At 33.3% G+C, this 22,809-nt stretch overlaps 2 protein-coding genes across 2 annotated transcripts; one reads left to right on the top strand and one right to left on the bottom strand.

Annotated features, from left to right (window-relative positions):
- Positions 1 to 11,463: 11,463 nt before the first annotated feature.
- LOC148570483 (uncharacterized) lies at positions 11,464 to 12,586 on the bottom strand. The gene is made up of 2 exons (XM_088507062.1): positions 11,993 to 12,586; positions 11,464 to 11,778 (listed from the first exon to the last, which is right to left on the bottom strand). Exons 1-2 carry the CDS (start codon positions 12,584 to 12,586, stop codon positions 11,464 to 11,466), a joined length of 909 nt encoding a protein of 302 aa, XP_088363188.1.
- An 8,166-nt stretch (positions 12,587 to 20,752) lies between these two features.
- On the top strand, positions 20,753 to 22,556 carry LOC148570482 (uncharacterized). Its single transcript, XM_088508283.1, has 6 exons — positions 20,753 to 20,887; positions 20,972 to 21,057; positions 21,266 to 21,401; positions 21,490 to 21,629; positions 21,732 to 21,836; positions 22,496 to 22,556. The coding sequence occupies exons 1-6, from the start codon at positions 20,753 to 20,755 to the stop codon at positions 22,554 to 22,556; spliced, it is 663 nt and encodes a 220-aa protein (XP_088364409.1).
- The last annotated feature ends 253 nt before the right edge of the window (positions 22,557 to 22,809 follow it).

The raw sequence follows: 22,809 nt of genomic DNA, 5'->3' as shown, positions 1-22,809 counted from the left end.
AATCCCTGGTTTATGGTTTAAGTCCTTTATATATTTATTTATTTTGTTCTAAACTTGAATATCGGTTTGATGTGAAGTTCTAGGATTGCCTTCGGTGTCCTGGAGCCTTACATCTTACATTATTGGGCACTGTTACCATACTGAGAACCTTCGGTTCTCATTCCATACTTTGTTGTTGTTTTTCAGATGCAGGTCGTAATCTACTTTAGTGAGATTACAGATATGGTGACAGAGCGGAGTATGGTTCCTCCTTGGTTTAATTTATTATACTTTGTTATAGTTACTCTCACATCTTGTTGTGTTCTATCTTTATGGCCTTAGAAGCTTATTTGAGAGAATAGTTGTATAAGTTGTTTTTAATTCCAAACTCTGTATGTCTGTATAAACTAGTCGGCTTAAACTCCGCAAGTTGCGACTAGTCCCCTATGATTATTATACTATTGTATCTATATATATTCCATTCTTTTGCATCTATATCTTATATCTTATGCGTTAGCTACGTGTGAACGTTTCACGCTTTTGTAATTTTGTCTTTGAGCTATATCCTTCATCAGGCTTCTAGATTATATTATTTCCTTCTATATTTATAAATATGTATAAGCCTTAGGACTGTCGTAACCTCTGATTAACCTTTGCTTTACGGCTAGAGGTAAGGCTTAGGGTAATTGGGGTGTTACACACAGAGTTCTCATAGCTACCCGAAGCTGACAAAGTTCTTCTCCTTCAATGAGTTTTATTTTGTTTTCTTTTCTTTAGTTTTGTCTGTCTGAGTCTCATGGTAAAAGGTAAACAGGGTGAAGTTTGTAAGAAAAAGCCAATGAGAGAAAAAAGGCAGAGAGAGCAAAATTAAAGAAAAATCCAGAGATGTCTAAGAGTTCCTTTGTACATCTGTATGTTGTGTTTCATGATCCTGTGGGGATTTTCTTGCAAGTTGGGTTAGCATTTTGCGGTTGAAAGCTTCGTAGGTGTCCAAGTCAAGTTCAGATTTGGGGATAGAATCTGGATTTGTCCCAGATAGGAATGGGTAGTTCCTAGAGAAGAATTGGTGTATGTAATCTGATGATTATAGTGAAATTCTGTCACAATTGTGATGGAAACTGGATATAGACTGCATTTGCACTAGCTGCTGAATTAGAATATTTCTGGATGTGATTCTCTCTCTCTCTTCTACTCCTATTCTGTTTTTGTTGCACTAGAGATAAAATTGAAAAATATCTCCTAATTAGTTACGAGACAAAAAGAAAATATCTCTTGACTGGTTATGAGACAAAAAACAAAAATATCTCCTGAAACTCTTTGAAAAAACAAAAATTAATATACAGCAAAAATGGGCTAAGATTCAACCTCCCTTCTCTTAGCCACTTATTACCATCAACTTAGTGTTTCCACCTGAATTTATGCCTCATAGTACATCCACTCTTCTATAGAATGAATTTAGTTTATATTTATCTCTATAGCTGAACATTATATATCATGGTATACTAAGGTTTTAAAATAAATATGCAACATAAGACGTACAATTTCAAGCAAAATAAAGAGATAGTTATATCAGCATAATATACTTCTACTTCCATTACATAATACTAACCACAAATCTCATAAATTTTTCAAACAAAATAAAGACAACAACAAACATAATTCTCGTTGCACAATATAAAAAGGGATAACCTACATCATAATCAATCACCTCATTGATTCATCTAAGAGCCCACAATATAGCCATGTAATTCCACCAATGAGTCCAACATATAAGGCACCATCGATCATTAAGGAACCAGTTCTAATCTCTTATTGGACCACTGACAACTAAAAGTAGTTAACTTACCCAACTATTATACTTTCAAAGTCTTATAAATAAGAAGCATAACTATTGAATCATATATTAATATGGGTTAAATATCTTGCAGAAAACCACAAAATACTCTTCTATTTATAACAAATGCAGAGGTAGAACCAATGTGAGTGGCAATGCAGTTACCTTAGGATAAGAAATATTGTTCCTGTATAATGCACATTCTGCCACAATTATTGAAGATATTATTGCAATTTTTGTCATATGATAGAAACTAATGCTGAACACAAAGAAAGATAGCAGGGACAAAAAATAATTAAGAGTAACCTAAACAAAACATAAAGAACAAACAAATAAATAAATAAAAAATAGAACAAATGATATATAGTTAGTTTACCTATTCTACTTCAAGCTGACATTAGCAAGACCAGATAGAGATATAACAAAGCCAAGTATAAACAAAGAAGACATGTGAATGGATTTTGAGACATCCTAAACACTTGTACTTTTTGACATTCGCGGCAACTTAGTCTTTAGACATGTGTCCCCCTAGCAGGCACGGACCTATCTTAAGAGGAGAGGAGACACTTGCCCCATTAGAATTTTGAAGAAAACTAAAAATTATATATAGCTATATATATTTATTTTTATTATGATGTTATTTTTGTCCCATAATAAATTATAGATATTTTTGTATAATTTATCTTTAAAAAATATTTTATTTAGTTAAACTTAACATGCAACCAAAAAAAAACTTAACATGCAGCATTATTTATCTTGTGAAATCTGATTTAGTATTAAAACTAGAAATAAATGAATCAATTCAATAAAAAAATTAATTAGTAATAAGGTACTTTTTTTAAACTAACCAATTAATTATCATAATTTTCTAAATACACATAAAATTATCAACATCTTTTTTTGTTTTAAAAAATTATTTGATATAAGAAAAAATATTATTTATTTATCTATCTATTAATTAATGTTATATATTTTAATTTTGAAACAGTCTTGTTTGTATCGTTATTTTTGTTTAAAAACTTATTTTTTCATAAATATTATAATAAATAAATAAACTTTTTAATTGAGTGGGAGATAATTCATATAGTTAAATCTTTTGGTACTTAAATATAATTCAAGCTTTAAAGTATAAATATTAGTGTATTAATAAATTTAACGTGTCTATTGATTAACTCTTTTATTTATTAAATATGTAAAAATAATAAAAATACAGTTAATTGAAAACATGAAATAATAAGTTGTTTATAATTTAACTAAGATTTTGAGTTTAAATTTCAGAATATAGCAAAAAAAAAAATCTTTTAGAAATTGTTTATAATAAAAAGTATTTTTTTAAAAAAAATTGTGCACTAATTATTTGTAATTTTTATATTTTTAATTTTTTTCTTACATAATATAAATATTAATATTTAATAAAATTTATTTTAATATATTTTTGTCTCATTATTAAAATTTTTCACGGAGACTGATAAGTTCCCTGAACGAGGTTTGCTTTGTAACACTGGAATCAGGTACAACATGAATTTTAGTATACATGTATGATGATATATGATATAGTAAATGTGTAAATATTTTTGTTGTTGTAAGGCGGGCCTTTCACTTGGCCGGGTGAATGGATTTTTTGTTTGTGCATATATAAAATTTTGTTGTTGGCCAATTTGGACAAGAAAAACGCTAACAGATTGGGGCTTATGCAAATGTGGAATTAATGCTTGTGTTGTATACAAAGAGTTTTTTTTGTACATAGACATAATTATTTAAAGAACCAGATAATTATAAGTTCTCATTTTTTGACCTATGGGCCTCAGTTGGACCATATGAAAAGATGTTTTTGTTTAGAAATGCATTAATGTGTATTTTGTGCTTACTTTGGAGAACTAAAAAATGAATAAAGTTCTAGTCATAATCCTAACTAAATTCATCCACAAATATTTTGAATTTACATGTACACATTTTTCTGTCATTATTTTTTTCTTTTAAATTTGGGCATACAAATTCTTCCCATATCTCCTCCTGCTTCTTCTTTTTTTTTTTTGTTACTTTTTTTTATTATGGTCATCACCAATAACACCAACATTTTGCTAATATCTTTATTAGTTCTAATTTTCTATGGTGCCATCATTAAATAATTTCGATTCATTTCTTAGTTTATTTGAGATTCATTTAAATCCAAAATGAATTCGATGTGTTTTTGTTGATGATTGACTTTTTTTTATTGCTTGTTCAAATCTAAACTAATTTCGTTCATTTGAGAATTAATATAAATAAATATATCATGTGATAGACATGTATTTAGAATTATATTATTTATTCTATTTTTTTAAAAAAATAAAAAATAAAAATTTAATATCTCCATGTATTATATATAATATTTAAATAAATTATATTTTTAAAATATTTTGATAAAAAATTATATTATATAATAATATTTTTAACAAAAATAATTAGTTAATAAATTTTAAATATAATAATCTAATTATTTGTTAAATAATATAAAATAAAAATTTAATTATTTTATATTTTTATATTACAATTTAAAATATTATTTTAATATAAATTTTTAATATTATAAAAATTTCTTGCATAATAATTTTAATGAATAAAGAATATTTATATTTTTGTATTTATATATTTTATATTTAATTATTTAAAAATAAAAAATTTTATTATTATTTAAAATATTATGTATTAAAATATTGTCATTTAAAATATTTATTTATATACTAAAATATTTTGTATTTATTAAAATTTATTAATATTTTTTTTATATTAATTTTTAATTTTTATTTAATAAAATCTAATAATCTATATAAATATAATACATCTAATAAATATATAGTTATTATTGTGCTCATTTTAAACGTACCTTGTCCCTTTACTCAAAAATAATTTCTGATTCCAAACATATCCTCATAAGAATTAGACATAGCATTAAATAATCTGTTTTACGTTGTTTCCGAACTTCCTTTTCCATTAAACTTCACATCCATGGTGCCAACCACGACCTGAATTCCACCGCACTTACCTAAACATATATAATAGCTTTCGATGATTGTTCTCTTATATAATATAATAGAAGTACTATTTCAACAATTAAACATAGCTTAAAAACTTATAGTAAAAGTAAATTATCTAAGTTATTTTCTATTACTTATCTTATTTACCGTATAAACGAATTAATTATAAATATATTTTGTTTATACGATAAATGATATAAGATACAAATTTTAAACAAAAAAACAAGTGCATCTGTAATACATGAGAATTGATATATTCAATATATATATAATTTATAATATAAATAAAATATATTTATAATTAATTTTTTTATACTGTAATTCTGTAAACGAAATCTGATTAGTATAATTTTTTATGATTTAAATAGTATTTATTTAATTTTTATTTATCAATTTAATTAAATTTTATTCAAAAATATAATTTAATACGATTTAGATCTATTTAAAAAATGAAAAATTGATATAAATTATTACGATTTAGATTAAATTATAAATCAAATTGGATCAATTTAAAATTAAAAAAATAATTGCTACAACTTCTACTTACTACTTGAGTGAATTTTTTTCCCTTCTGATTGTTATGACTTTCTTTTTAATTTTTTTTGTTACGTAACAATTAAAGAATAATAATTTATTTTCCCATTCAAATAATTAAAAAACCACACACACTTAAGTTACGTTTTTACTTTTTACTTTTTACTATTTATTCCTAAATAAATTTTTAAATTATTGTAAATCAATAACGATATATGACTTAACATATACAACTAAACATATATTCGAGCCTGCTACACATCCATATAACCATATAACCAAGTTAGTCCAAGCCCAAATTGATTCAGGCGCATTAAATGGAGAGTGAGAAACACACACCAGACACAAAAAATTCTCTCATTTTTCATTCGCGCTTCATTATGAAAGAACGTTACATTTTCAACACGAAACCAATACACCAAAACATTCATTCTCGTCGAATCTCTCTGAACATCACTCAAACTTCAATCACATTCTTTGCGGAAACCACTATTGCAAAGGAATCGGAAGAAGATTTCGCAAGCAACAACCAAAAACAAACGAAAACAGCAACAAAGACTACAAAAAGTATGAGAAAACTACTGTTCATTTAAAATCTTGCAATGTCGCGTTTCGCGTAGTTTCATTTTAGTTTTACTGGTTTGATTTGCTTCGTTTAGTAGATTGAACTATTGTGAATGATTTTTACAGTATAACTAGGGCTTTAAGATATAGGTGCTTGTTCTTATTATTGTGGATAATTTAACTAGAGCTCTGTTACTATCTTCAGTACTTCTAATTCATTGAAGAACACTATTCTTGTTGATTGAAAATTGATAATGATTTATTAACCACATGAACGTTTTTCGGTTTGGTGGCCTTTGTGATTTTGGTTCTGTGCATGAAGGATTTTCGGTTCGGTGGGTTGTGGCATTTTAATTGACTTGTTTAACATATACATGCTTTTGGTTGTTGATGTATTGAATGAGTTTTGTTTAGGACAATTGACATTAGAGATAACTCTTTCACTTTGATAAGCCATACTACTATAAAATTGTCTCATTATATTTGATTAAGATATATGTGGTTGTTCTTATTTGTGTGAATAGTTATATACATTTTTCGGTTTGGTACCCTTTGTGATTTTGGTTCTGTGCATGAAGGATTTTCGGTTCGGTGGGTTGTGGCATTTTAATTGACTTGTTTAACATACACATGCTTGTGGTTGTTGATGTATTGAATGAGTTTTGTTTAGGACAATTGACATTAGAGACAACTCTTTCACTTTGATAAGCCATACTACTGTAAAATTGTCTCATTATATTTGATTAAGATATATGTGGTTGTTCTTATTTGTGTGAATAGTTATATATATTTTTCGGTTTGGTACCCTTTGTGATTTTAGTTCTGTGCATGAAGGATTTTCGGTTCGGTGGGTTGTGACATTTTAATTGACTTGTTTAACATACACATGCTTGTGGTTGTTGATGTATTGAATGAGTTTTGTTTAGGACAATTCACATTAGAGACAACTCTTTCACTTTGATAAGCCATACTACTGTAATAGTATTCTTGTTGATTGAAAGTTGATCATCATTTATTAACCACATGAACATTTTTCGGTTCGGTAGCCTTTGTAATTTTGGTTCTGTGAGTGAACGATTTTCGGTTCGGTGGGTTGTGGCATTTTAATTGACTTGTTTAACATATACATGCTTGTGCTTGTTAATATATTGAATGAAATATTGACCAAAACTTTTTATTACAGTAAAACACAACAAGAAAATGGCAACAATGAAGGAGAAGGCACATTATAACGTAAGCATATTAAATATATTTATTCACTTTCATTCGAATAATATCTATTTTGTATTATAAATATATCCTCACATTCTGTTTCAAAACTTGCAGAAAACTCACTATTGCAGATGCCAAACAAAGGCAAATATCAACAGTGTATAGGAAAATGAGTCAAGAAAAGAAAGATATTGTGGAAGAAATGGAATTTGGTGTCCTGGCACATGTCCCAGAAATGAACGTCTCTAATACACTGTTGAAAGAATTGCTTGATCGGTTTGATGAAGAGAGAGGATGCCTGAAAACTCTCCAAGAGAGAATATACGTAACTCCTCGGAAAGTAGCAGCTGCCCTCGGCATAACCAACGGAGGTAATACATTTTTCACTTACTGCTTATTTTCAGTTCATTGGTGTCCGAAAAATTAAACTGACCATTTTTGTCTAATTTTTGCTATTAAAATATTATAGAGAATCTTTTTCTTGAAAAGGTTGATTACAACAACATGAATCCAACAGACAAGGAAATATTTGACAGCGTCAAAATATTTCCTTGGCAACTTGACAAGAAATGTGCTGGACATGAGTGTAGAAGGGGAGGAGAACCGGAAAAAATTCAAGAAGACTTTTGTTGTCTTCATACAAAAGTGCTTCTTGCTCCCTACAACAGTAAGTCTGGCCTCTCCAATTCATAAGTCATCGATCTTTCATGTGGACAACATTCGGGAATGGGATTGGGCGAAGCATGTTCTCAACTTCTTGATGAAAGGAGTTGAAAACAAGAGAATGTGAAAGAAACAGTCTGTTCATGGCTGTGTTTTTGTATTAATGTTGATATACTTCCACGAAACCAAGTTTTCCCGCCTTTTTGCACCTGATGCTCCCCCTGCACCATGGGTGGCCTATTAGACAAGGCAAAGGATACTTGAACGGATTTTATCCGAAGCAACACAACCTTTGGTAAATACTCTACTAAAATTCTCCGAAAAATTTGCTTTCAAGTGCTTTTAAAATACTCTACTAACTAAATAAACTTCTGTTTTAGGTTATAATTAATTTATTTTCCTACTTGCAATTGTTAGTTTGTTGATTTAAAAGTTTCTGCATTAAGAAACATTTTTATTGATGATTAAACAGTTGTCATGTACTATTCAGCATATGAATATTTTTCGGTTCGGTAGGATTTCTTCATTCGGTTCACCGGATTGTTAATTTATTATTTTGATGATTAAATAATTGAGACCTTGTTTCTGTTTTAGGGACTTCTGTACAAAAATAAAAAAAATAAAGAAAAAACAAAAACAAGTAACTTGGACAAAAAAGAAAAAGGAAAGAAAATAAAAAAAATTGTTGAGACGGATTTTTCTTCAGAAGAGGAAAGACTTTCCGAATCTAAATCCGAAAGCTAGTAAATTTAATTTTAGATTAATTTCATTTAATTTGTATTTGCTTAAATTTGTTCTTATGCGCTTGTTCTTATGTATTGCAGAGAAGAAGAAATAAAAAAAAACTACAACAAAGAAAAGAAAACAACCACTGAAGGTGGTTAAAAAACAAACCAAAAAAACAAAGCATGTGCCTATAGATTCAGAGAGCACAAGCAAATCTGAAAACGAATAAGTATTGCATAATTTCTGTGAGACGTTTTGTTGATTGTATATATATTTATTTTCGGTTCGGTGGGCTTCTAAGTTTCGGTTTAGCACTTTAATTTATTTCGGTTCGGTGCTGTCTGTGAGTTTGGTTGACTTCATTGTTAGTGTCTTGTCTCCGGTATAAATTCAATGCGTTTATTTGTTTTATAGAGAAAATAAAATTGAGAAAACACCGGTAATAAAAAGAAGACAACCAAAAAGGGTGGCAAAAACACCAACCCAACCTGACAAGGAGTAAGTTTCTCGAATCATATTTTCTTTTATTGATAGAGTTAATAGTTAATTTCGTCCCCGAAAGTGTCTTTGATCTCCATTTTCGTCCCCGAAAGTCAAAATTAATCAAAAACATCCTCGAAAGATACCTGTGTTGATCACGTTCGTCCTTCCGTCTTCTCGGTTGATGAGATGGCAAACGGCCGCTTACGTGGCCCGTTAACTACCAAGTTGGCCAATGCCAGGCTGTAGCATGTTGTTGTTGACAAGATAAGTTTTGTTTAAGACATCAAATTAGTCCTTCGAGTTTATAAACCCTAATCCCAATTCGAACGATAAATACATCGAGGTGATCACTTTCAGTGGCAGTAGAGGTAAGTAGGAGGCGTAATCCCTGGCTGGCTGCGTGGATGGAGAGAGGAGATGGTGGTTGTGGTGGCGGTTTGTCACATGCATCGCACGACAGTCATGGATCCAGTGTTTCGATGCGAAGGAGGAGGGTGAATGCTCATGATGGATCATGTTTCTGTGGGCTGAAGACTGTGACAAAGAAATCTGGGATAGCGGAGAATCCGAATAGATTGTTTCATGCATGTCCAAGGTACCGGGTGAGTGATGGTAAAGGAAGTTAAAGCTTTTTCATGTTGTTATATGCTGTTGGGTGTTCTCTAATTTTTTTGTTTACTCCCATCTTAAATTGTAGAAGGGCAGTCACTGCAATTATTTTAAGTGGGTTGATGATGATGAATTCGAAGCAGTGGGTGTGTGTGGTACAAAGAAAGATGCAGGAGCTGATATGGAGGTTGAAGGTGAGTATGATGAATGGAGGGTGAAGGTGGCATGGAAGTTGGGCACTTTGGAAGCTGAAGTTAGAGCTTTGAAACTGCTAATGATTTTGTTGTTTGTAGTAGTTGTGATACTTTGTTGTTTCTTATGTACTTCTAAATGAACCCAGTTATCCTCTATGAACATGTAATGATGTATTGAAGTTGTTGATTTGAATGGGAGTAGTTATTTGAAGTTGGAAGCAATTCCCTGTCAAATGTGGATAATTTTATAAAAGTTGGCAATTAATTCTGTGTTTGCATGAATTATGTTGAGGCATAAACAAAATGAAGATAGTAAGTAATCTTAATAGTAACTTATCATTGATGCCTAATTGTCACATTGTCTTAATAGAGAAATAGCAGAACAAAGTCATAAGGTTCTTAGCTGACAAATACATTGTTCATAGACTAAATTACCACCACACCCAAAAGCAACAAACAGAATGTTGTGTCATACACAAAATGAGTCAACAACTACACATTCCTAACGAATCAAACTTTGTCATCAATCTTCCTTGGAGCCTTGAAGCCTGGAGTAGGCATAAAGGTCATGAATTTTTCTAGCCGCTTAGCAGTTTCAGAACTTGTCCCCTTAATGATCTCAGCAGAAACAGCCACAGATCCAGTTGTAAAATGCTTAGGGGAGGACGTTAACCTTGCTTTTCTTTTGATCACTTGCAACTTAGGTGGACTACCTATCAATTGATCCTGTATGATCCAGTACCAAATGAGTTTGTTACATGATTAGGCTACATTCAAATTTTTTTAGGAGTTAGGAGTGATGATACTACCTGTAGGGGCTCTTGGGTTGGTGGGATGCATTCTGATTCACTACTGTCACTCTCTGAGTCAGCCTGAGTGGGTGATGGAAGTGAAGGCATAGGTGCCTCAGCTTCTGTACCAGTATCAGTATCATTAGGGGCAGCATTTACTTCGGGTTCAGCACCTTCTGGAGCAGGGGTAACAACTGCCAATTGTAGTTGCATCTGCTTGGCATGTTCCTCAGCATCCACAGCCTTTTTCTTTGTGCACCCTCTTTTGTTGTGTCCAATCTCACCACAGTATATGCACCGGATTGGGTTGTATTTTCTTTTCATTTTTGTCTTTGACCCACTCGGTTGTTCTTCTTTGTCCCTTCTTCGCTTCTTTGTTGGCCTCCCAGGTTTAGGCTTCACTGGGGGTGGGACTGGTGCTGGATGTGGCATTTTTTCCCATAGATCCTGCCCCTTAACCGGATTGACATTAAAATAATAAGTACGCTTATACGCTTCCATCTTTAACCACTCATGGCAATATTCTTCAGGTCTCTTGTCATTCTTATCTTGAATTTCCGATATTGCATACATACACGGCATTCCTTTCAAGCCAAACAAATTGATACAGTAAACATACTATCATGAATGAAGACAATGTTAATTAAGTAAGAGAAGAAAGTTGTTACCTGTAAGTTGCCAAAACCTGAAGGTGCATGTGTGCTTGCCCAGGTCAACCACCATATTGGTCGGCCAGCTATCACTTCGTACAACTCCTCTTTTTCATCACCAGACCACTGAGGAGCCCAATGGCGGGACAGCACTGTCATAGCTTCCAACCTACTTTGCTGAACAGGAGGGAGAATTCCTTGGTAGTTCTACAACTTCTTTCTGTTATCAACCATACTCTTCATGATGATTTTCCTAACTTCCTCAGCCAGGGTCAGGATAGGCTTACTCTTTTCGTGTTTGATCTTTGCATTGAAAGACTCACAGGCATTATTGTATATGTTATCCACTTTCGGAACCTCACTATAATGCGCCTTCGTCCATGCCTCTTTTGGCCATTTATCAAGATACTGCCAAGCTTTCTCGTTGATCAACTTAACTCTCCTCATGTTTCTATCAAATTTAGTTGTTGTCCTTGACCTTGCACATTCCCACACAAGGTCTTTTAACTCACAACTACCCCACTGTTTTGAGAAATTGCGCCACAAATGCCACTGGCAGAAGCGGTGGTGAACTCTTGGAAAAACTTCCTAAACAGCAGGGATTAAACCCTGCACCAAAAGACCAAACATGAAAAGATATTAAATCATTTCAGTCCTCAACATAGAAATCATTAAATCAAACTAGTCCTTCAAAGAATATTTAGTAAATCAAATTAGTCCTTACAGAATTCATTACCTTATGCATATCTGAGATGAAGCACCATTTGTGCTGTCTGTAGTCACCTAGATCACTGTGAAGCAGTTCAAGAAACCATTGCCAATTATCCTTGTTTTCCACACTGACAATTGCATAGGCAATCACAAAGATATGATTGTTAGCATCTTGTCCGCAAGCAGTAAGAATTTGTCCTCCGTGTAGTGTCTTCAGAAACGCTCCATCTAGTCCAATTAGAGGTCTACAACCCGCCTTGCAAGCATCAAGACACACATAGAACCGATCAAATAGTGGAGGATTCTCAGGCATAGGGATCACACCAACTTGCACTCTGGATCCTGGATTGCTAGTAAGTAACTCGTTTGCATAATCCCACACTAAACCATACTGGGCTATCTCATCACCCTCTACAATTTTCCTAGCAGCTTTTAGTGCCCTGGTGATGCATGTGCTATTGAGGTACACATTACATTTTCGGACAAACCAATCATACACCTCTCGATGCTTCATAGTTGGGTGCTTTCTAAGCTTGGGTACTAGCTTGCTAAGTGTCCAGGTTTGGGTTGCAGCCCTGTTTTTCCTCTTTCTAGGGTAGGTGTGATTATCAACTAGCATTTTAATTTGTTAAGACAAGTCTTTACTGTTACAAGCACAATAAACCACCCATGGACAATCGTCTGATTTACAAACAGCTCTAACCCTAACTCTATCATTCTTGGTAAATAATATATTTCTACCCCACTGGATAGTGTAATCCCTAGTGGCTTGTATAAATTTAGCTTTTGATTTGAATGCCATACTAACCTCAAACTTCAGGTTTCCAAATTTGGTTTTTTCATTATATTGGGGATAAACAGTAGGTGTCTCCTCATCAAAGTCTAACTCCTTGCCAGAATCCTCTGAATGCCATGAGTCAGGATCTGAGAAACTTCCAAGATCATCATCATCTTCATCTGCATCTACCAAATCATAACATAGAAGACATTAAAATTTGGCCAAATGAAATATTAAAACAGTAGCAATCCAGATTCAGAGCTTACCAAATTTAGAGCTTTCTTCATCTTCGAAACCCTCATAACTTGAGTCATCAGTGTCAATTTCTTTATCCGCAAGTCTAGACTTAGGAGGCCTATGCTTCTCCTTTGCTTCAACTTTCTTTTGCTTTCTTTGTGAACCTTTTCCACTGTCACTATCACTGTCACTGTCACTCCTGTATAAATTGTCTCATAGAACTTTTGGAGGCTTGTATAACTCATCTTCAGTACTCTTATATGAGTCATGAGAGTCAGAATCTTCATCCTGGATGGGACCTTCTCTTACAGTTCTTCCGGATCTTGTTACTTTGCATGCACTGGTATTTCCTTTCTTGTTATTACTTTCTGGGTTCTTGGTTGGTTGAGAGGATGTTTTGGAATGATGTGGGGCTGTCTTTCCCTGATTGTTGGTTTTGGTTTGTTGAGGGTGGAGTTTTGTTGACTGCAAGAGAGTCTTTATGGGCTGAGAGGTGGTCTTTGAGGCCTGATGTGTTGGTTTGGTGGGCTGAGAATAAGGCTTATTGGGCTTACTGGGCTGTGAGGTTGGCTTCGTGGGCTGAGAATTGGGCTTACTGGGCTCAGAGGTTGGTTTCTTGGGCTGAGGGTGCTTCACTGTGGGAGTCTTCACAGGTTGGGAGTGGTGCATGTTGGCCTGGGAACTGAACTTCTTCTTCTTACTACTTCTTGCTTCCAGAAGAGCTATACCTTCCCCTATGTTGTCCACTACACAGGGCTGTGAGATGCAGTCCTCAAAGTATAGGTTGATCATATGTTGGTTCCTCCTACAATCCTTGTACATTGCAATCAAGTCAGCATCTGTCACTAACTTCTTCAACCCAGATGCAATCGGAACTCCAGGAACTTTCCACCAACAATTGCCAGCCTCAATGTATCCCAGCTCCTTATAGTAACCCCTTACAAAAAATACATCAAGTGTGTCTCCCTCAACACCCATCAATACCTCTGTATTATCAGGTTCATAAACCATGTCTCCATCCTCACCCGTCCTAAACAACCGACCATGGTGAAAAACAAACGTCATGGGAGGACCCTCCATCTACAATGACAAACACGAAAATATCATTCACAAACATAACCAACAACAACTACTCTGTATCAATCACCATCTAGTACACCCAGTTGGTAGCAATCAACCTTTAACCCGAAAAAAAATATGCAACAGAACCATCACTAAATTCAAACATCACTAACTACTGTCACAGAGCCATACAAAGTAACACAATCTCATACACGAAAATGCTAAAACAACACTAATACACCCATCATCACCCCAAAGCCTAAATCAGACGAACGTTAACACCACCACAGTAACAATACACCACATCACAGAATAAGTCAGAAATTATATTATGAGTTCAATCCTTACCTCTCAACGTCTCAATGCCTTCTTTTACTAGCAATGCAGCTCCAGTATAACATCAACTCTGCATTCAATAGCCAAAGCCTTTCCACTGTAATCGTCTAGCAGCACTAACGATCCATGTCGGGGTGGTGCAGAGCTTCGTTCAAACGATTAGGGCATACCTTGTGGGAGACGACACGTTTTGGAGTGAAAGACAGAGTGATGGTTGATATCAGACAGGGGTAAGGCATCGCAATGTTTAAATCCCTCTTCAGAAGACAAAACGGCGACGTTTCAACGCTACTGGCTCACTCAACCAAAACGACGTCATCCTGCTTCACTGTCACCTTGGTAGTTAACGGGCTATGTAAGCGGCCGTTTGCCATCTCATCAACCGAGAAGATGGAAGGACGGACGTGATCAACACAGGTATCTTTCGAGGACATTTTTGATTAATTTTGACTTTCGGGGACGAAAATAGAGATCGAGGACACTTTCGGGGACGAAATTGACTATTAACTCTTTATTGATACTTACATTTTAGGTTCCTTGATACTTATTTTATGAACTTTTAGAACTGAACAATCAAAAGACAATGCTGCCAAAAAAAGAAAACAAGCATTGGAGATAATAAGGGAAAAAAGATCAAAGAAAAGAAATGATGGAGGTCAGTCAAAAAACATTGCTCCGGATCAGTTTGACTCTCCACAGGCACAAAATGAATTCTCTCAGGCGTAAGATTCAGTTTATTATCCCGAATTCATTTTCTTACTATGCTTACTTTTGCTACAACCTTTTCTAATTTCTCTAGATTCAATTACTAATATTTATTTATCTTCCTTAGAGTGCCGACTGTAAATATGGATAATGAGCAACTGTTATAGACTCAAGGAAGCTCTACACCTTTTGTAAATGTCCCGAGCAATACCAGGTGAATTGGTTCACTGCATATTGTAATTTCGGTTCAGTGGTTGCTCAAAATTGAATTTAATGTGTTTCTAGACCTCTATTTTTAATCCTCGTTTCTATTTTTAATTTGTTATATTTTTTTAGGATAAATACCTCGGAAAGCCTAGTCAAATATTTTAGAAAAAAGAAAATCTTCCTAAGAAAGACTCTTAAAACTCCACGAGTGTAAGTTAAAAATATTTATGTCACTCTTTTAGATTTAGGTAATAATTTTTATTTAATTAATCACAAGGAAATTGTGTTTAAATGTCACTAGAGCTACACCTGATTCTGAGCTACAAATCGTTGAGTTTCAACAACAAACACGTTCTCAACCTTTGGAAGTGTGAGTTTTTCAATGTGCAAATTCCTATTTTTCAAAAAAATTCTAATTATTCAACATTAACTTTATCTTTATTTACATCCCTTAGACCTCCTCTTGCATTGTCTCTCCCAAGTTCAGTTCAGGAAGAGTTGATAAAGGATGACTTCATCTATGTCCCTCCACAAGAGGAAACACAACAAACTTCTAATAATGAGTAAGTTAATAAATATTTATTCACCACATGAATCTTGTTCAATGTTTACTGCTTATACATGGTTTAATTACGGTTCAGTTGAAACCAGAAATAAATTCAATGTGTTCCTGTCTTTGGACTCTCTTTTACTTATTACAGCTGCCCTCAAGAAGCTGAAAAGCAAGGTGTTACAGTGTCTCTTACGAGTTCTGTAATTGAAGACTTATTCAAAGATGACTATGTGTATGAAGTTTCTAATGAAGAGTAAGTTTCACATAAAAATTCTTTTTTTTTAATTTTAATGGTTGTTATTGAACTGTTTTTTATTTAATGCAACAGCCCTGCAAAAGAACAACAGCAACAAGCCCAAGAACCACCGGTGCAACAGCAATCAGAGCAAGAAGTACCTGTTAATGTGTAAGCATTAAATTCTTTAATATCATTTTTGTTTAATATAATTTCGGTTCACTGTAAGTTTGGATTTTAGTTCACTATAAGTTTGAATTTTGGTTCACTATAATGATTAATGTCATTTCTGTTAAATATCATTGTTAAATATGATAATAGTTTGGGATAATTATGGAAATATTTACTGTTTAATGAAGCAGACCTCTGGAACAGTAACAACAGCCCTGCGAAGAAGCAACAGCGCAACAATCCAAACAAGAAGCACCTATTGATGTATAAGTTTTACTACTTATATAAATATTGATAATGATTACTGCTTATACATGGTTTAATTATGGTTCGGTTAAACCAGAAATGAATTCAATGTGTTGTTGTCTTTGGACTCTCTTCTGTTTCTTATAGCTACCCTCCAGAACCCAAAAACCAGGGTGTTATGTGGTCTCTTACAAGCTCTGTTTATTAAAGAGTTTTTCAAGGATGCCGATGTCTATCAAGTTTCCGATGAAGAACAATTGCAAGAACCTCCAGTGGCACAGCAATCAGAAAAAGAAACTCTAATCTTGTCATCATTTGACAGGTATGTTACTTGCTTTTCTTTAATATCATTTTTGTTTAATAAAATTTCAGTTCACTGTAAGTTTGGATTTGGGTTCACTATTTGTTTGGATTTCGGTTCACTATAGTGATTAAATATCATTTTTGTTTAATATCATTCTTAAATATCTATCATCCTGCAGTGCTGCTCAACCTAGGAAAAGGGAAGATGAAAGGCCTTCCTTTAGCCTTGGGATAAGTCCACCAGCATCTCAACCAACTCAGCCCTCTCAAGAGAGTGATTCACAGCTTGAAATCCTGGCAGAGGCGGTGGTAGATGCTGGAGTGATAAACCACTATTTTATGGTTTATATTGTATTTAATCGAATGGTTTTTATCAACTCTTTACCCACTTATTCATATAATTTGCATGTTTTACATTTTCCTTCCTGGTTTTGTGATATGATTGAAAACATGCTTCTTTGGCCTTATATTTGCTAATATTAATTCTCTCTTATTACCATTCGATGCCGTGATATGTGCGTTAAGTGATTTCAGGGATTATAGGGCAGGAATGACTTAGAGGATGGAAAGGAAGCATGCAAAAGTGGAAGGAATACAAGAAGTTGAAGGAACTGCAAAGCTGTCAACCTGACCCTCTCACACTAAAACAGTCATAACTTGAGCTACAGAGGTTCAAACGATGCAATTCTAGTTGCGTTGGAAAGCTAACGTCCGGGGCTTCGATTTGATATATAATATACCATAGTTGCCCTAACGCTAGGTGACGCGAATGCGTGCTCCACACGGACGCGTCACAGTGATGAAAATCAGCGTGGCAGATTTCTTCTCCAGCGATTTTTGGGCTGTTTTTGACCCAATTTGCGGCCCAGAAAATACAGATTAGAGGCTATAATGTAACACCCTAACTTTTAGCACCTCATGATCGTACTAAAAGTCCGAGTGCTACTTACCTCTAAACCTTTTTATTATATACTATCTTTATTTAATATTGAGCCTTCGCGAATACGAACCGAAACTTTAATTAAGAAAACAAAAAGAGACTTTATTTTACGCCACTAAATTACAAAAGTATATATATTCACATAGTATTAAATACATAAACTTATTTTAAGATTCCCAAAAACAAATCCTACCCTTCTAAAAACTCTAACTAACAAGGCGAGGGGAAAACAAATCCTAACAACTCAACTTATAAACATATTCCTCTGTGCACCCGTAACTTGACAATGAGCCTTTGCACCTGTAGCTGAAAGGGGTGGAGATAGGGGGTAAGAACTGGGAAGTTCTTAGTAGGGTCGGGGTTAGAAGTTAAGTTCATTTTGCCATTATTAACCGATCGCAACTAACAACAAAACACTTATAAGCATGAATAATAAAAGAACTCAGAAGTCAATCAGTCATGCAGCACACACACACAATCACAGAGTTACATAGCACAGAGATATGCGCAAACAAGCATAATGCATGTCTATTCCTATCGCAGGTAATGAGCTCATTTGTCGGTTTCGACCCGCACCCGACGCAATCCGACTCGCAAGTCAGATAAGGCATTCCAGCGGCATAACCTCTGCAAGTTTCCACTTCTTGCAGGCGCTGATTCTCCAGCTGAAGTATGCCGAACATGACCTCTGCAAGTACTTGCAGGCGCTGATTCTCCAGCTGAAGCATGTGCCACTTTCTCCTGGAAGCCGTTCCATACACACGGGCATCCCCACACAATCATTCAAAAACAAAGCCTACGGCTTAACACTTTCACATCGGCACCATAACTATTTACTTTCTGTCACCCTCTCGTGACTTTTCAATCATTCTCATAAGTACACGTGCCGATTTATCTTCTCTTTTTCTTTTAAAACTAAAACCACATCTTTATGCCATTCTCCAAAATCTTTAAAACAATTAATAATCCAACCGACTCCAGCAGCAAAAACATTTCTTTAATAATTCAAAATCAGTTAATATATTTCTTAAAGCTTTTGAAAATTCCATTTCTTACTCCCAAAATAATCAAAGCATCCCAGCTAGTTGTTCATACATAACTGAATCAAAATCTCAAGCAAACAACAATAATTCAACAATAATTTAACATAAACTCATTCAAATTCAAGCAATAATCAACTAAATCAACATTCACTTATCAAACTCACATTTAATTATTATAAAGTTACCAAACCCTACCTCCATACGAAATCAAACTAACAGGATCTCCGGAGAAGTTTTCTAACCGAACTGCTGAAGAAGAAAACGTTAAGAATCGTCTGTGCCTCCTAAAACTTCAATTGACCGAAATCAAGGGAAAGCGGAGCTATGTCACCGTCAACTTCTACCGGATAAAAATAGCGCCAACGTGTAGAAGAGAAGAATACGAACACTTTTATCGGATTAGATTTTTTTATTGGAGTTACGAATCTCAAGGAATCGAAACCCAAATATCAAAAGGAGTTACGGTTTTCTCCTTCACCCATGGTCGGTCTCTCCTTCACTCGGTTTCTCTGTTTCTTTCTCAAGTTTCCATTCGGTGGAAATAAAAATAAATGAAGGTGATGGATAGAGGTTTATGATATTAAAAGGATTAGGTGTCAAGTTATATATATATATATATGCATGGAGCCCACGTTTCCTTTTTTTTTGTTTCTTAATGGCTTCGGCCATTCTTTTCTTTCTTTTTTTTTTCTTAAACTTTAATAAAATAATAATAATAATATAATAATAACAATTATAAAAGTTAATTTAAATATTTTGTCTATTAAAATAGTTTTTAATAAATATTTTAAACTAATAGAATAAGTCATAATTGAATTAAACTTTAATAATCATAAAATTCTATTTAATTATTTTTGTTAGAAATAATTTTCTTAAAAAACAAAACTCAATAAATATAATAACTCATAATTAGTTAATTATTTAATTTTCAAAAACCTGGGGTCTTACATATAAAGTGGGGGAATCCATTCATTCATAATCATCAGCTCATAATTCATAATTTTCATAATTTAGATGTAATTTTTAGAGAGAGAGGTTCTCTCCTCTCTCTTAGGTTTTAGGATTAGGATTCCTCTTAAAGGAATTAGGATTTCTTATTATTTCAACTTATTATTTCAACTTCCTCTCAAGTTCAATATTTCTTTTACTTTATATTTCTCTTTTACTTTCAGATACTTTAATGCTTTTATTTAATTACTTATGTTGCCAAATTGGCTTATGAACCATTCATGTTAGGATTTTCTTTATTTAATATAAATTGAGGTATTTCAGATTTATGATTCTTATTTAGCTTTTTATATTCTTGGCTTTAATTGATTAACTGGAGGCTCTTGAGTTATCAAACTTATCGTGATTGTTAATTGTTATTTTTGCTAATTGAATTGAATTCCACTAACTCTAGTCTTTCCTTAGGAGTTGGCTAGGACTTGGGGATCTAACTAATTAGTCCACTTGACATTCCCTTGCTTTCGTAAAGGTTAACTAAGTGGGATTAAACTCAATTCTCATAAGGATAACTAGGATAGGACTTCCGAATTTTCATACCTTGCCAAGAGTTTTATTAGATATTAATTTATTAATTCCTGCAACTTATTTTCCTTGTTCAAACCCTTCAAGACCCAAAAACACTGTTTTTCATAACTAATAATAAGAACACCTCCCTGCAATTCCTTGAGAAGACGATCCGAGGTTTGAATACTTCGGTTTATAAATTTTATTGGGTTTGTTACTTGTGACAACCAAAACGCTTGTAAGAAAGGATGATTGCTTGGTTTAGAAACTATACTTGCAACGGGAATTTATTCTGAATTTTAAACCGTCAATCACTCGTTCTTCATGGAGTGACAGCAGCATTGAAATTTGCTGAAGGAACATCTTCAGAACCAACCTTACCAGCAGCTCAAGTTTACAAAATGCCGCAGAAAAAGACAAAATCACGAATGAGCTGATTGAAAAGTGTTATCATTGGATGACACATGTTGAACAAACAAAAGAAGGTAGCAATGAATATGAACCAGTATTTGTCTTGAAACATGAGGGACTCTACGAGGGATTAAGAGAATATTTCATGTCTCTAATACCCAAAGAACATGTGCATGCTGTGGTAAATCCTTTTCCAGTTGCGTTAACATTAATGATTTTTTTAAACACTCTTATATAGTATATTTCATAAATTTTCATCCTTTAGGTGGTTCGTATACACAGCATGATTCTCAACGAAATAAAAACTAAGCGGTATCAGGAACAAATATACATTGTGTCGCTAGATATTGTGGTAAGCTAAATTTCCTATTCACTGCTAATTAGTTTTCGGTTCGGTCAGAATGTTAATATTGGTTCACCTAATTCTTATGTCTTCTTTTGAGTTTTTTTGTATTAAGAAAACTTTTCTCTTGATGATTGAATATTTTTCATGTTTTATTCAGCATATGATTTGTATTCAGTTCGGTGGAAATGTGATTTAACTGATGTTCATTTTGCAAAATTTTATGTTGGGAACACATGGCGTGAAGTATACTGATAAGAGGACAAACAAAGCCTACAGGTTTGATATTGAGCAGTATGCCCACCACCGCCAGTTTCTTGACAAAAGAAAACTTGCATCGTCGCATCCATTTGTAAGTTGTAATATCTAACAATTCTTTGATAATTCTCTTGTTTGCTATTGTTTCGACTGAAATATTCTATAATTTTCCGAAACTTCAGCTATTTGTCCCAATTTGCAATGGAGGACATTGGTGGTTGTGGATTGCTAATGTAAACAAAAAGAAATTATATGTCCTTGACCCTATCAACAAGAAGCCAGAAGATATACCTGATTCGAGAAAGGAACTGAACAAATTTGTTGTAAGATATTTTCTTGTAAATTATTCAAATTATTCTGTAGATGAGAGGAGTTTGGTTAACTATTGTTGGTTCTATTTATTTACTTTTTTTTGTCTCTTTCAAGGTTTAATAATTTTCCAGATGAGGGTCTACGCTGGGACGGAACCCTTAATGGAGAATGGAATGGGAAAGGAAGCAGAGTATATCCAATTGAATGGTCAACGTACAGAGTAAGAATCTTTCTCTTCTATAGTGCTATTTTTAATGTGTTTATTTTTTATACTATTGATCGTATTATACTCAATTCTCGCTTAGCTATGATTGTGGAATATTCGTGATGAAATGGCTCGAAACAATAGATCCACAAAAAATAAAAAAGTGGGAAGAGATATAAATATAAAGCTTGGACACAAGTAAGTACTTTCTAAATTAATAAACTTCTTTCTTTTCTTATTTCATTAAGTTAAGTTGATATTGTAACTAGAGCTTTGAAGTTAGTTGTTACTCTGTTTAATAGTTCTTTTTCATGCAGAAATACTATTCTTGTTGATTAAAATTTGATCACCATTTATTCACCACATAAACAATTTTTGGTTCGGTGGGTATTATAATTTTGATTCACCAAGTGAATGTTTTTCGGTTCGGTGGCATCCTTTTAATTTGTTCAAGGTTTAGGGTTACTATGATTGCATTTTTACAGTATAACTAGGGCTTTGAATGGAATTTGTTGTTATTTAATATGATTTTGATTTACTTGATATTTAATGTGTTCAGCATTTAGGGTTATTGTGATTGCATTTTACAGTATGATTAGGGCTTTGAATGATATTGTTCTTATTTCATTTGGGTTCATTTCTTATGTAACTAATTCATTTCAATTGAAATGCAAAAAGATATTGATGACTTCAGATACCAATACGGTCCAAATCTTCTGTTGCATAAAATGAACAAAATCAGAGACCAAGTGATTTCGAAATCTGAAGCAATAAGACTCACCAAGCCATCTGCTTTCCTCTCCAGCCCTTATTGTAAATACACATCTGGGGATTTAGATAGCAAATAGCATATACTAATTGTAATTAACAATATTTTGTTTAACTTGTTTAAAAAGCAAAAAATGCATACTTCAAATGTATATATGTCAATGTATGTATCAAACAATGCATATAGTAGTTGTATATATTTTGTTTAACTTGTTAA

Source organism: Arachis ipaensis, chromosome B3, assembly GCF_059453495.1.
Source record: "Arachis ipaensis isolate K30076 ecotype BB chromosome B3, ASM5945349v1, whole genome shotgun sequence".
Classification (NCBI taxonomy): domain Eukaryota; kingdom Viridiplantae; phylum Streptophyta; class Magnoliopsida; order Fabales; family Fabaceae; genus Arachis; species Arachis ipaensis.
Note: the sequence above shows the minus strand (reverse complement) of the source record. Positions and strands in the feature narration are given on the sequence as shown.

Bases quoted from the DNA above. Each gene is read 5' to 3' on its own strand.
- LOC148570483 (XM_088507062.1), bottom strand. From the start codon at position 12,586: ATGCTAGTTGATAATCACACCTACCCTAGAAAGAGGAAAAACAGGGCT. The intron at 11,779-11,992 runs GTAATGAATTCT...TTCTCAAAACAG, and splicing joins TCATCTCAGATATGCATAAG to TGGGGTAGTTGTGAGTTAAA.
- LOC148570482 (XM_088508283.1), top strand. From the start codon at position 20,753: ATGACACATGTTGAACAAACAAAAGAAGGTAGCAATGAATATGAACCA. The intron at 21,058-21,265 runs GGTAAGCTAAAT...GTTCATTTTGCA, and splicing joins ATTGTGTCGCTAGATATTGT to AAATTTTATGTTGGGAACAC. The intron at 21,630-21,731 runs TGTAAGATATTT...TTGTCTCTTTCA, and splicing joins AAGGAACTGAACAAATTTGT to AGGTTTAATAATTTTCCAGA.